The sequence below is a fragment of the Buceros rhinoceros genome, unplaced genomic scaffold, assembly GCF_000710305.1.
Source record: "Buceros rhinoceros silvestris isolate BGI_N320 unplaced genomic scaffold, ASM71030v1 scaffold2526, whole genome shotgun sequence".
Lineage (NCBI taxonomy): Eukaryota > Metazoa > Chordata > Aves > Bucerotiformes > Bucerotidae > Buceros > Buceros rhinoceros.
In genome coordinates this window covers 57,729-69,665 of record NW_010417933.1, presented here as the reverse complement: position 1 = coordinate 69,665, position 11,937 = coordinate 57,729, and the positions used below count along the sequence as shown (strand labels likewise).

At 52.1% G+C, this 11,937-nt stretch overlaps 1 protein-coding gene across 1 annotated transcript in view; it reads right to left on the bottom strand.

The window, feature by feature from the left end:
* Nucleotides 1-9,714: 9,714 nt before the first annotated feature.
* Nucleotides 9,715-11,937, bottom strand: part of PIK3R5 (phosphoinositide-3-kinase, regulatory subunit 5) — a 25,343-nt gene continuing 23,120 nt past the window's right edge. The window contains exons 17-19 of the mRNA XM_010138330.1: nt 11,211-11,293; nt 10,883-10,992; nt 9,715-9,856 (exon numbers count right to left, since the gene is read on the bottom strand). Of these exons, the coding sequence (XP_010136632.1) occupies nt 9,715-9,856; nt 10,883-10,992; nt 11,211-11,293 (335 nt within the window). The remainder of the gene's footprint in view (nt 9,857-10,882; nt 10,993-11,210; nt 11,294-11,937) is intronic.

Genomic DNA, 11,937 nt, shown 5'->3' with positions numbered 1-11,937 from the left:
GGTTCTGGTAAACACCCCTCTCCCTGTTGTTTCCAGGTACTCGCAAACGGTTGGTTTCTTTGCGCTGGCATTTTCCCAGCAGCTGACAAGTTGGAAGAGCTCCAGCGCCTTCCCTTTCTAAAGGCTTCACTTGTCCTTCTCCAGTCTCGTAACCTTGCTTTTTCTCCTCCCATTCCCAAAAGCCACTGCAAAAGGGAGCCCTTAGCGGAGTCTGAAGCACCTTGGCAGGAATTCCTTAATATCAGGTGATTAAAAGCATTTAACATTCCTGAGTGCACCTGCCTCACATGAGGGGACCCGGGCCTTAGACGACAGTCACACTGAAGCCACCAGCTCCCAGCTGGGCTCTTCCCAGTTTCCCTCTCCAGCCTCTCCTTGTCTATCCCCCACCACTAACATGCTCACAGAGCTCACATGGGGCAGTCGTGCTCCTGAACCCCAGTGTCTCCCTTACCTGAGATGCTCCTCTTTGCTGTTTGTCACCTGCTTTCATCCCAACCTCCGCCGTGTCCTCCTTGTGGCAGGTCAGCGAGGAGCCTCCAGCTTAGCCAGATGGGTCTGGAACTGCATATCCTCCCTTGCCTCCACAGTGGGATGATCTGTATGTGCAGGATAAAATGATGCTGTCCTCTCGGGTGAAGCATGGGGAGATCTCCTGCTGTCACCCAGTGAAAGCGAGGGGTTGTTGATGGTCTCAGAGAGGTAGAAAGTTGATTACTGAAGAAACAAAAGTGCATGTTGATACCAACCACTTTCTCTTACCTTTGCAGTCATGAAGAATTTCCCCTCTGGAGTCCTTTCATCGGCCTTGACTCATCCCTGCTGGGTCTCTCTCTGGTTCACAGATCAGCCCCACATTTCTTAAACAGGGACATTTCAATTAGGTGAAACAGGTTGTTTTAAGCGCATCAAGAACATGACAAACTATTTTATTGATTTCCTATTTCCTTTTTTTCTTCCCATTTTCTCACCGTTGGGGATCTTTTTTCTGAAGCTCAGTGCCTTTGGGATTTTATTTCTTGGGGCTTTTTAAAGCCAGGGATGGAGAGCTGAGACAAGAAGGAGAAATGAAAAATCGTGACACATGAAGCTTAAAAATTCCCCAGGGAAAAAAAAAAGAAACCCAGAATTAGGGAGGAATAGCTGCAGCGTCTCTTCCCAGCACCCTGCAATGTCACGATTGTGCATTTACTCACAAGTTACTTTGCTGGCAGCCAAAATTCCTCCTTCCCCTGGGCGGTGGGAACACCCCGGCAGTCTTGGCGAGGGCAGAGGAGGCAGCTCCTCCTGGGCGTCTCTGGGGGTGAGGAAGCGCTGAGCCCCATGTGCGTGGGCTGGCGGCAGCGCAGCGGGGGCAGGCGTCTCTTCGCCCGAGCACCCACGAGGCAAGCGTGGCCCCCACCCACGTCCCACCTGTGTGTGCTGGAAGCGAACTGTCTCGGCTTGAGGTTTTGCTGCTGCTCACAGAGCAAGGGGCTGCTTCGCTGTCTCCTCTTTGTTTTCCTGAGGCTTTTGAAAGAGCAGCTTTATGTAAAGTAAAGCACGTGCACCTACCGGCTGTACCTGGACACCAGAAATCAATAACCAAACCGTTTCTGCCTGTACCACACTGTATATTGTGCTTAATAACACACCCAACAGCACTGGAGCTGTTCAAGTAACCAAGATCCACACTGCACACAGACCCTGGCACACACCTCTACTTTTTTTACCATCCACAGGCTAAAAAGAAACGTGGAGCGTGTCATTTATACCACAGCACATACATGCATATAGACACACACGAGTGGAATGATTCATTGACAGGTGCATGGAGACGGGCAGGTAGCCGGGTAAATACGGTTGGGTGCATTTCCTGCCATGGTTGTATGCACAAGGGGTGGTCAAAGGCTTTGAAATGACTAACGGACAACTCAGTTCGTGCCCACCCGAGTCCCAGAGCTTGCATGTTTAGGCATCCTCCTGTCAGGGAGTTGTCAGAGCCAGAAGGTCTCCCCCGAGCCTCCTTTGCTCCAGGCTCAACCCCACCAGGTCCCTCAGCCACTCCTCAGTGCACTTGTGCTCCAGACCCTGCACCAGCTCTGTTGCCCTTCTCTGGACACGCTGCAGCCCCTCAATGTCCTTCTGGCAGTGAGGGGCCAAAACTGGACCCAGGATTTGAAGTGTGGCCTCACCAGTGCCCCCAGTGCCCCCATCCCAGGGGATGATGCCTGCCCTGGTCCTGCTGACCACACCAGTGCTGGGACAAGCCAGGATGCTCTTGACCTTCTTGGCCACCTGGGCACTCTGCTGGCTCCTTTTCAGCTGCTGGTGACCAACACCCCCAGCTCTTTTTCCCCAGGCAGTTTCCAGCTGCCCTTCCCCAGCACTGTACCAAGTGCACCATTGAAATTAGCCCTATAACAGCAGCAAAACTCTAATCAATGGCTTTAGTATTACAGTTCAGCTGAATTCCTGGGCAGGAAAACCCCCAATGAGCTGAACTTTCTTCTAGGAAACTCTACAAGACCATTGTGTCCTCAAGGGGTTTTGCCTGACCCACAGTTGACAGTAAGTCAGCACAGAGACCAACGATTGGAAAAAACATGTCCTGTCACACAGGGGAAGTTCTGATGACTCAGGGTCTCATTTTCCCCTGCGTGTCAGCACCCAGCCGATGCCCCCAGACAGTGCAGAGGGGCAGCACTGCATGCCCACCCTTGGGACATGCGACAGACCCTGCCATCAGCAGAGATCTCCCAGCAGACCAGAGTGTGGAGGACCCAGGTGCTGGGTACCCTGCCAGATCCCCCCCAGATTTCTGACCTGCATGTCAGAGGTGTCTCCTAGAAAGTCACTGCTCTCGTCAGTGCACAGTCAAGGTGGATGGAGCCAATATACCTCTCACCATCACTGAGAATGATGTTTGCATACCCGCCCTGGTCCCAGACACACCAGGTCTGGACTTTTTCACAAGCCATTCAGCCTCCTAAGCCAGTGGGAGACTGAACGAACAAGAAGAGAATCACTGTGGCCATAGAGTGATCAGAGAGGAGACAGATGCAAGAGGGAACATGGCCAGAAGCAGGACTAGTCCTTGTGAGGACAGAGAGTGTTTGACTGGCTGAGCCACCCTGCTTGAGGACCCTCTGCAGATGCAAACATCAGTTAAATACACTGGCCAGAAGGTTTTCTGCAGGCAAACCCAAGTCCAGGTTATCCTAGAGGTGAGTAAACTCCACCAAATATTTTTCATGCTTGTCTTGATTTGGATTTCAGTTTGGGGGTGTGTTTGCTTAGGCTGAAAATCCTCAGCCTTTGCATTTCTTTCCATGAGTGCTGCAAAGGAGGTGCCTGTGGAGGGGAGAGGGGATTACAAGGGCACAAAGGAGAACGTTGGAAGGTGAGTTTGGGATTGGCACAGAAAAGCCCACCCCGTTCTTCATGCAATCATCTGTCTGCACCAACCAGCACAGGCACACAGGCTGTGGGAGATGCGCGGCACCACAACATGCCGGTAACTGCGCAACTTTACACCCTTACGGTTCTCCAGTGAATTTTCCCTGCTAGGAAAACTGTTCCTCATGCAGGCTCAGGAGCCTCGTTAACTTTTCATTGACCTCTGATTAGCACAAATAAGATAAGGACAGTGGAGCAGCAGGCATTGCCAGGAGAGAGGAACGGCCGCCTGCAGCTCAGAAATGTTTCCCTTGTCCAGCCTTGCTCTCGTTAGCCCTGAGCAAAGGTCGGTCCTGGGACGCCCAGGTGTCAGACGCCCTTTTCAGTCCCAGGTGCTGGTCAAAACCCTTCAAAAGTTAGCAAAAAACCTCACAGACATTCCCAGCCTTTTCCAGCTGTCTGTAAGAGCACGCGGGGAAGAGGCTGCTCCCCCAGCCCAGAAACGTGCAGCCCCAAGAGGGAACTAAGGCGGGGAATTTGGCCAGAAAAGACATTCCCTGGATTTTTTCTGCTTCTCCCTTCTCTTCTGAAAGTGCTGGCTTATCGGTGGGTCTCTCGATAAACCCCTCTGTGTCCGGCAGACCCTGTCCCTGGCACAGGGGCGAGTGTGACCATCGTGCCACGGCTGGGTTAGCCAGTCACCAGCCCGCAGGCAGGGAGCCAAGCTCGGGGCTCTCTGCCAGCAGGACCTGAGCCGTCCCCAGGTACCTCTGCTTCGGTTGAAGGTAATTTGAGATGGAGCAATGGGAGCAGACAGGCAGCCAGAAAGGAGGGGATGGTGCTTGGGGGGCTGTGACCTCTAACTGAGGAGATGCCCTGGGCACGTTAATCCTGTATTGGTATGCAGGGACCGAGAGCTGCCGGGAAGCCTGACTCTGCTCTCTGCTATTTCTTGCTACAGCTGAGAGAGCAAATGAGCACCTTTGAAATACCCCCTTGTAAAAGATCTCCTGGCAACAGCTCAGCTGAGGTCCCATAACCCAAACCCCAGGTCGCTGCGGGCTTCCACAGCCTGCATTGTCCCCCATCTGCTGCAGGGCACCTAGAAATGCCACCACAAAAACCACACGTTTGTCTACCAGGAAACAAAAGTACATGAGGAAGCTCTGCCACAACAGTTCTGGCAAATGACTAGTTGAGCCCGAGGAAGGGGTCAGAGGTGCCGAGCTGCACAGGCCTGTGGGCAGGTCCCCGCACCCAGGTGAAGTGTCCCATCGCCAACCGAATGCTTGGACCATTTTTGTCCCAGCACACCAAGCCCAGGCTCAGGTTCCAGCTTTTTCCAGGCAGCCGTCCTGGGCCTGGCAGACCTCTGCTCACCTCCAGCAGATCGCATGAACTTCTGTGATCTGCTTCTCAACATGACAGTAAAGCTAAAGATAAATCAGACTACAAATACCCCATTTGGGAATGAATGTGGTTTTTCCCTCACCCAGCACGCTCCAAGATGTAACTGCCATGGTTTGGGAGCGTGGTTTGGTTTTTGTCCCGCAGCAATGCTGCCATTCAGACAACCTGATGGTGACCTACACAGACCGTGGAAGGTGGGTTCAAATGCCCCACCTGCCAGAAGAGGAGGGCCCCTGTGTTTCCTAACTTGCAGGGCAGTATCTTAACCCCTGAAACAGGACAGGCAATCTCAGTGCTGCCTGTTGATGCTAATTCACTCTGTATTTCTGATTAGCCACCAGACCAGGAATGGCCACTCGGGGACCTCTTCTCTGGGTGAGCATTGGCCCATGTGGTTCTTCACCTCATGCACATGAACATCTCATCTCTGAAGCTATTCACACACTGCCTAGACCCTGAGCAACCGGGTTGATTTTGCCTGCATGTGATAAGCTCCTTGCTTTCTGCCAGCACTGAGCCGTGGTGGCTCTGGGGTGGCAGATTTGGCTCTCAAACAACTCCCGAGGCACCCTGGTACCCGACACAAGCATCCAGGCCAAGATGGCTCCTTGCAGAGCTGGCAGGGAGAAGCCATGGGGATCACACGAGTAAAGACGCGCCACTGGAGAAGAGCAGAGGATGAAGGGTGACCACTGATGATGGGTGGCGAGAAGTCACCCCACACCACATCTCCATATCCCAACTAACTCACCAGCAGTGCAGCATGTCGTGCTCCAGGCTGTGCCCAGGCCAGCAGCTTGTTTGGAGGTGGCTGTGGGATGACAACCCCTGACAGAGCAGGACACCATCTGAAACTGCCACTGCCCCGTGATAAACTAACACATACCACAACTCCAAGGCACTTTTTTTTTATGAAACCAAACTCCTTTGGGAAGCCAACGCAAGCTGGTGTTCCCTGAAACACCAGACACAGCTTACCTGCTGTCTTCCATCCCTCACAGCCGCAGACAGGCCACAGACCAGCTCAGCTTTGATGCTGCAAGAGCTGCAAAAAGCTCCGTCGAGTTGATTTGACCGTATCTACAAGAGGCAAAACTAGTTTTGTTAAAGAGTCCAGCCTTAACCCAGGCTCACTTATTCCATCAGCGGCTGTTGGCTACATCTTTTGTACTCAGAAGATCAACCCCCTCAGCTATGCAGCACCTCAGCATCGGGCTCCAGCCCTGATCCTCAACTTCTCGTCACGCACATTTCTAGAACAAAGTACTTTCAACTTTGGGTTTAGGCATGTGTGTTCTTCTTCCCACTTTGGTTTTTAAAAAGAACAGGGGAGAGGGATTTGCGGTTTAGGTTTGGTGGGTTTTGTTGTTGAGAACAGACCAAAGCAGATTATCATTCCAGCTCAGAAAATAAAGTATTTTCCTTATTTGCCTTTTCTTCTTATTTAAAAACTACCTTTTGTTATTCTCTAATCAGAGTGGAAAAAAAATTGGTGGCTGATACATTACAAAGTGCTCATTAACGAGTTATTCTCATCTGGTTTTTAGCTTGTCTGAGCTGGAATGACTTTTCCCACGTTGTTTATTTGACTAGGACACACCGGCCCTCACACCTCCCAGCTAAGCCTCTTTCCTTGAATATCCACAGGAAGAGAAGGCGACACTTGGACAGTTAAACACTTGTAAGTGTCGTTATGAAATATGAATTTCGGAGTCTTTTCAGTCACAACAGCTCCACCTGCATCCCCAAAGATGGAGAAGAGGTTTCTGAGTCAGAAACACCCCAATCCCTGGCTGCTGGACAACAACTGACCCCCAGCAGCCGAGGAGTCCCAGGGCTCTGCTGTGCACCCAGGGCTGGAGCTCGCCCACAGCCCCAGGAGCTGCCGAGCGCCTCGCTTTCAGCAAAACCCGTATTTCTCTGCCAAGTGACAGGAAAAGGGTCAAGGAGCCTCCTGGAAGGGAAGGGTGTGCACAGGTCTCACCTGGCGCACACAGGCTCTGCTAGTTCCTCTCCTCCTCAGTCCAGCCTGAAACAGATTTTGGATTTACAGCATCGAAACCTGCTTTTTACTCACAGAACAGAAGCAGCTCAATTAACCTCTGCAGCTCTCTGCGTCGGGCCCTCTGGGACCGAGCTCACCATCATCATGACTTTATGAGCCTTTTCCTGCTCTCAGGGCAGCGGCTCTGCGAAGGACCCGGGTGCTCCCTGCTCTCCTCACGGAGACACGGAGGAATGACTTGACGCAAACGCTGCACTGGTACTCGAAATAAATCACCATTTAATATTTTACAGTTTAAAAGTTCTTTGCATAGTATTTTACAGATCAGCACAGGCATTACACAGATTTGGTGAGGCTGCCACATATGTACAAGGACGACCTGAAAGAACCTCAGACTTCTTTCATTTCCAGAAAGCAGCAGAGGTCAAAACCTTCACCAGGATTATGAGTCCCTAGAGCTCATGCTTGTTTTTCTCCGAGATGGAAATCCTCTTCTCTGGTATTTCTGTAGGGCCAGCTGAAACCAGGTTTCGGTCATTAACGGGGATATATTTGGCCGCGGATATCACCATCACAATAGCACTGTTTTGACAGGATAAGGTGCTATTTTAAAATATCGAACAAATAACCAGCTGACGAATTTCAGCCCCCTTTGAGAAGACGCACACAAACCGGTTTGGGAAATGAAGAGTCAGTGGGAAAACTTTTTCCAAGTGCACGGTAAGAGCTATTAAAATCTGCTTCTGATCCACTGAGCCTATTGGACTTAAGATACTGGTGTGCAGAGGCGCACAGCACTGACCCCAGCGTGTGCTCCCACATGGCCCCACAGGCACCCTGGGAGAGCCGAGACAGCCCACCACGACCTGGCCGTGTCTTGGTGTCCCTGCCAAGTCCACGCTGCAGCGAGGTACAGACACTGCTCCACGCACGTAGGGAAATGGGTGCTCCTGGAGCTGGTGCACGGCTGAGGAAGGTGGGTCCTTGCCAGGAGTCCAAGCTGGCTTTGCATCATGGTGGAGCCAGAGCGCCAGCTTATGTTCAAATGATGCTTCGTCCTGCACGAGGGTCTCTTCTTGGAGTCCACAAGGCAGCACCATCCTTGGGATGATTTATTCAAGTAGGAGGATGAAGTGCAGAGGCTTCAGGAGCATGTTCATGTCTTGTTTTTCTCATTTCTGGTCATTGGCAGAAGCTGCATCCAGCTCTGCTGAGGACACTAAAGAGCCACCTAGCACCTCCTTAACCCCAGATGTCCACCACTGGGCCCTGATCAAGCTGTCCCCAAGCCACAGAGGCAGTGGAAACAGAAAGCGAGTCCAGCAGCCAGCAGGACCAGGATCAGAACCAATGGCACAGAAGGGACCCCCCGAACACTTCCAGGAGGGATGTGGAGGAAGCCAGCAGACAAACCTGACCCACGCTCCTTCAAGACAACTGAAGGCCCAGGGGCTCTGGCCCTTTTCCTGGCAGGTTCAACCTCAAACGACACTGCTGCTGTGCCAGCAGCCCCTGGGGACAGAGCCCAGCCTTGTTCTAACTAGGGCTAAGAGCTCACCAGGTCCCGTATTCTGGCGGATCAAGGGACCCACTCTGAACTGATCACACTGTGGCTGAGCCCTGTAGCCCCCCAGCAGTATCAGGGGCCCCTTCCAGATGTTTCCATGAAGCAGACCCTTCTAGCCTGCAGCAGGCAGCATCCTCTTCTGCCTGTTATTAGTGCAATCACCAACGACTACTGAGAAACAGCTCGAGGGCTATAAAACCAGGCAAGGCTTTTCCAGTCTCACTTTTTTTTTTGCTCATGGGGTCAGACTACCTCTAAATACCCCCAAATATTGCACCTTTCTGTACCTACAACCTTGCAGAGAGAAGGAAGAGGGTAGAAAGCCTCTTTGCAGGGGAGGGGAGGGGGGGGGAGATCAAATCCTGTCATCGCTTGTAGGTGTCACTAGTGTTTTTGGTGCTGGGTCTTTCTCTGGCAAAGCTGCTCCTTCAGGTAAGCATGAAGCAATCCTAGTGGTTCTCCTAGTGTGTGACTGTGGTTCCTGCCATATTTCAAACAACTACTGAGGGTTCAGCCTCTCAGGTGTCTCTAGCGTACAGTGCTGGGGAGCAGGACACAAGAACATGAGCTGAACAGGGAGCACGTCTCATGGATGAACGTTGAAATTCTGGAGAATTTGGACATTCATCCCCTGCAGGGCCCGGATTTACAGTAAATACATGTATACACGACAAGCTGTCCATGCCCTGGCATGGCCCATCACACTCCATTCACTGGAACACAAGCAGCAGTTTACAACCCGTGCTGGGGGCTTTCCGGACCTCCGCTGGGCTGCTCTGCCCTGCACCGTTTCTCTGCGAGACACCCAACCTTCATCAGTTAAAGGAAACCTGGAGGAAACGGTCCTGAGCATCCTCAGCCTGTCACGGGTGAAATGCCATGAGGACGCTGGTTGGGTGAACTGCAGCTCAGCATGCACTGAAGGCCACCTACCACCATTCAGCCAAGGACATTTGTTCTCCAAAGTGTTCCCTCATGAGTTCCCCCCAGAGCCCACTGGTCTTGTGGGTGTCAAATCCAGCCACAGCGCCACTTGCTGGCAGGAAAGAACCGCTGTCCTTGCCTTGCCCTCTGAATCCAGCCCACTGAACCAGGTGGAGAGCTCAAGGAAACCACTTTCTTCCCACTGCTGAGGGACCCTGAGAGATACCAGAGCACAACACCGATGTTCCCACTTCCCAAGGTCGGGCTAAGCCCAGACCAGGAGCAGCTCAGCCTCCACGCTAACCCTTTGGCTGCAGGATGTCTTGGACAAGAACAGCTGGGTCTCCAAAGCGGGGGACAGGCAGCTTCCTCCTCCTGAGCCTACACTGGTGTGGGATGGGAGTCTGGTCTGAGAGGACACAGGGCTCTTCTACGGCAGTGCTCCACTGAAGGTGGCAATGGGTAAACACAGGAGAGAATGAAACTCAGAGGAGTCCTGGGGAGGCAAAGAGGACCTTCTCAGTGCAAAGAGATCGCTGTCCCTGGGTTTGTAGCACACAGTGATCTCACACCTGCAGGGGAACAAAAGGAAACCAAGGTAAATGAAGGCGTGGGGCTGAGAATCACGGTCCTCAGATGCAAAAGAAGTATCTGCAATCTGGAATCAGTGCAAAAAGGTTTAAACAGGTCTGGAATTTGAGTGCTGAGAGTTCAAGACAGCTCAGGTTGGGACCTAGAGCAGAAGCATCCATGAAGAGTCATTTCCAAAACTCATCAGGGAAAATGAGAACTTTTGCATCCCCAAGTTTTGGGGAGAGGGAAGTAGCTTCTTTTCCAGTCCACACAGTGAGCTCTCCCACAAGCCCCGTGAGTTACACAACAAGCAAAGTCAAACACTTCTCTTGGGGTTATTTAAGAAGTAAGATCCGAAATCTTTTTCCATTGGAGGCAGCAAAACCTTGCAGAGTTCTGCTCTCCCTGAGGGGAAATCAAAATGCTCACACATTTTTAAGGCCTGTGGATCAACTGGTTGGAACTCTTTGTGCTCACGGAAGTATGTTGTCTACAGCGAGTTTTCAAATTCCATCACCTGGGAAGCCAGCTCACTGCTCTGGGGACATGACTGGCGGGTGAACAGTCAAACGAACAACACTTGCTCTGTGCTCTCCTGTGCTCTCCCATGAAGGTTACGGGTTCCAGCTGTAATGGGTAAGGTCGACGGTGGCAGAACCCAAATGAGGTTTACCAGTTGAAGGCTCTGCTCGCGCCCAGTGCTCTTCAAACACCTATTTACGTTGCACACCTTTCCACTGGCTTACGACCGCTCTTGCTGGAGGAGCTGTCTTTGCAGAGTTAACAGTTGACTGGGGACCACCCTTTAGACTGGGACAGTCACGAACGTAACCTGCTGTTGGGATCTGAGCAGGACCATCCATCCCACCAGAGCTCAGCTGCACTACAGAGCTTGAGCATCTGGCATAGACCCACCATGGTGCTCAGGACCTCAGCTACCCCGTGGGCTTCACGGACAAGTCCTTACAGACAGGATGCACCACCCCAGAAGCGCTGACTGCAGCAGACCACATTGCAGTTCCTACCTGGTTACACTCTGCAAGATCTTCTGTTCATCCTGGTCCAGGCACACGGCAAAGGAGGACTGGACACCGATAATCTGGACCTTGTCTACTTTTATCTGGGACACGCTGATCTGCTGATAGAAGAGAGTCTGAGTGAGGGAGGTGCCCGGCTCAGTGCGTGTCCCTGCGCAGGGAAGGGGAGCAGGGGAGCTGGGCACCCCTCGGGCAGACCTGGCAGCCAACAGCAAACAGAGCTCCCAAGGAGCTACTCCCTCCTGCCCCGCTTTCCTTCCAGCTGAGCCAGGCCACCTCCTGTTACCAAATGTAAGAGCACCATGATTTGAGTTACCTGATTGAAACTTTTTTTGGATTTGGAGTTTTGCCTTTTGACCACCTCTGTCATGGTTAGGTTGAGACACTCTGTCTTGGAGGCTGTAACAAAAGGAAACTTTTATCACTGGGGCTTCTGGGCCACTAGTGGGAACTCAAGTGCTCCCACCACCCCTCAGAGCACCCCAGAGCCAGTGGCTCTCAGCAGGATCCCACTGTTGGGGCAAATGTACAGGTTTAGCTTTCCTTCCCTCGCGTTATCCCACGCGGAAAGAACCAGAGGCACAGAGGTAAAGGTCCTCTCCAATTTCCAACCACTTTCCAAACGTAGCAGAAAAGAACATTTCACTATCTTAGGACCTTTTTTTTCCCCCCTAAGGAGTAAAAAAAATCGTTGCCCCATCATGATGGGGAAGTTCTAGCTCGCCCAACATGGCCTTTCCTGCAGCAACCCCCGAGATGCTTTTTCGCGTCTGGAATTACAGTGACATCCTGTGGTCAAACTGCTCAATGTGCAAACAACAGAATCTATCAGGAGACCGGGTTTCTCCTGGAAGGAAAGACATCCATGAAAGAGCTTCTCCCCAGTGCGGAGCTGAGGACACACCCTAAAGTAAACCCACTGCGCTAGCAGCACCAGTGAAGCTTCTGAACTAGCGCAGAAACACCCAACTCGAGGTACAGAGGTGGTGAGATATTCATTCATGCTGGTTTTTTTCCTAGGGTTGTCTGCACGGATTCAGGGA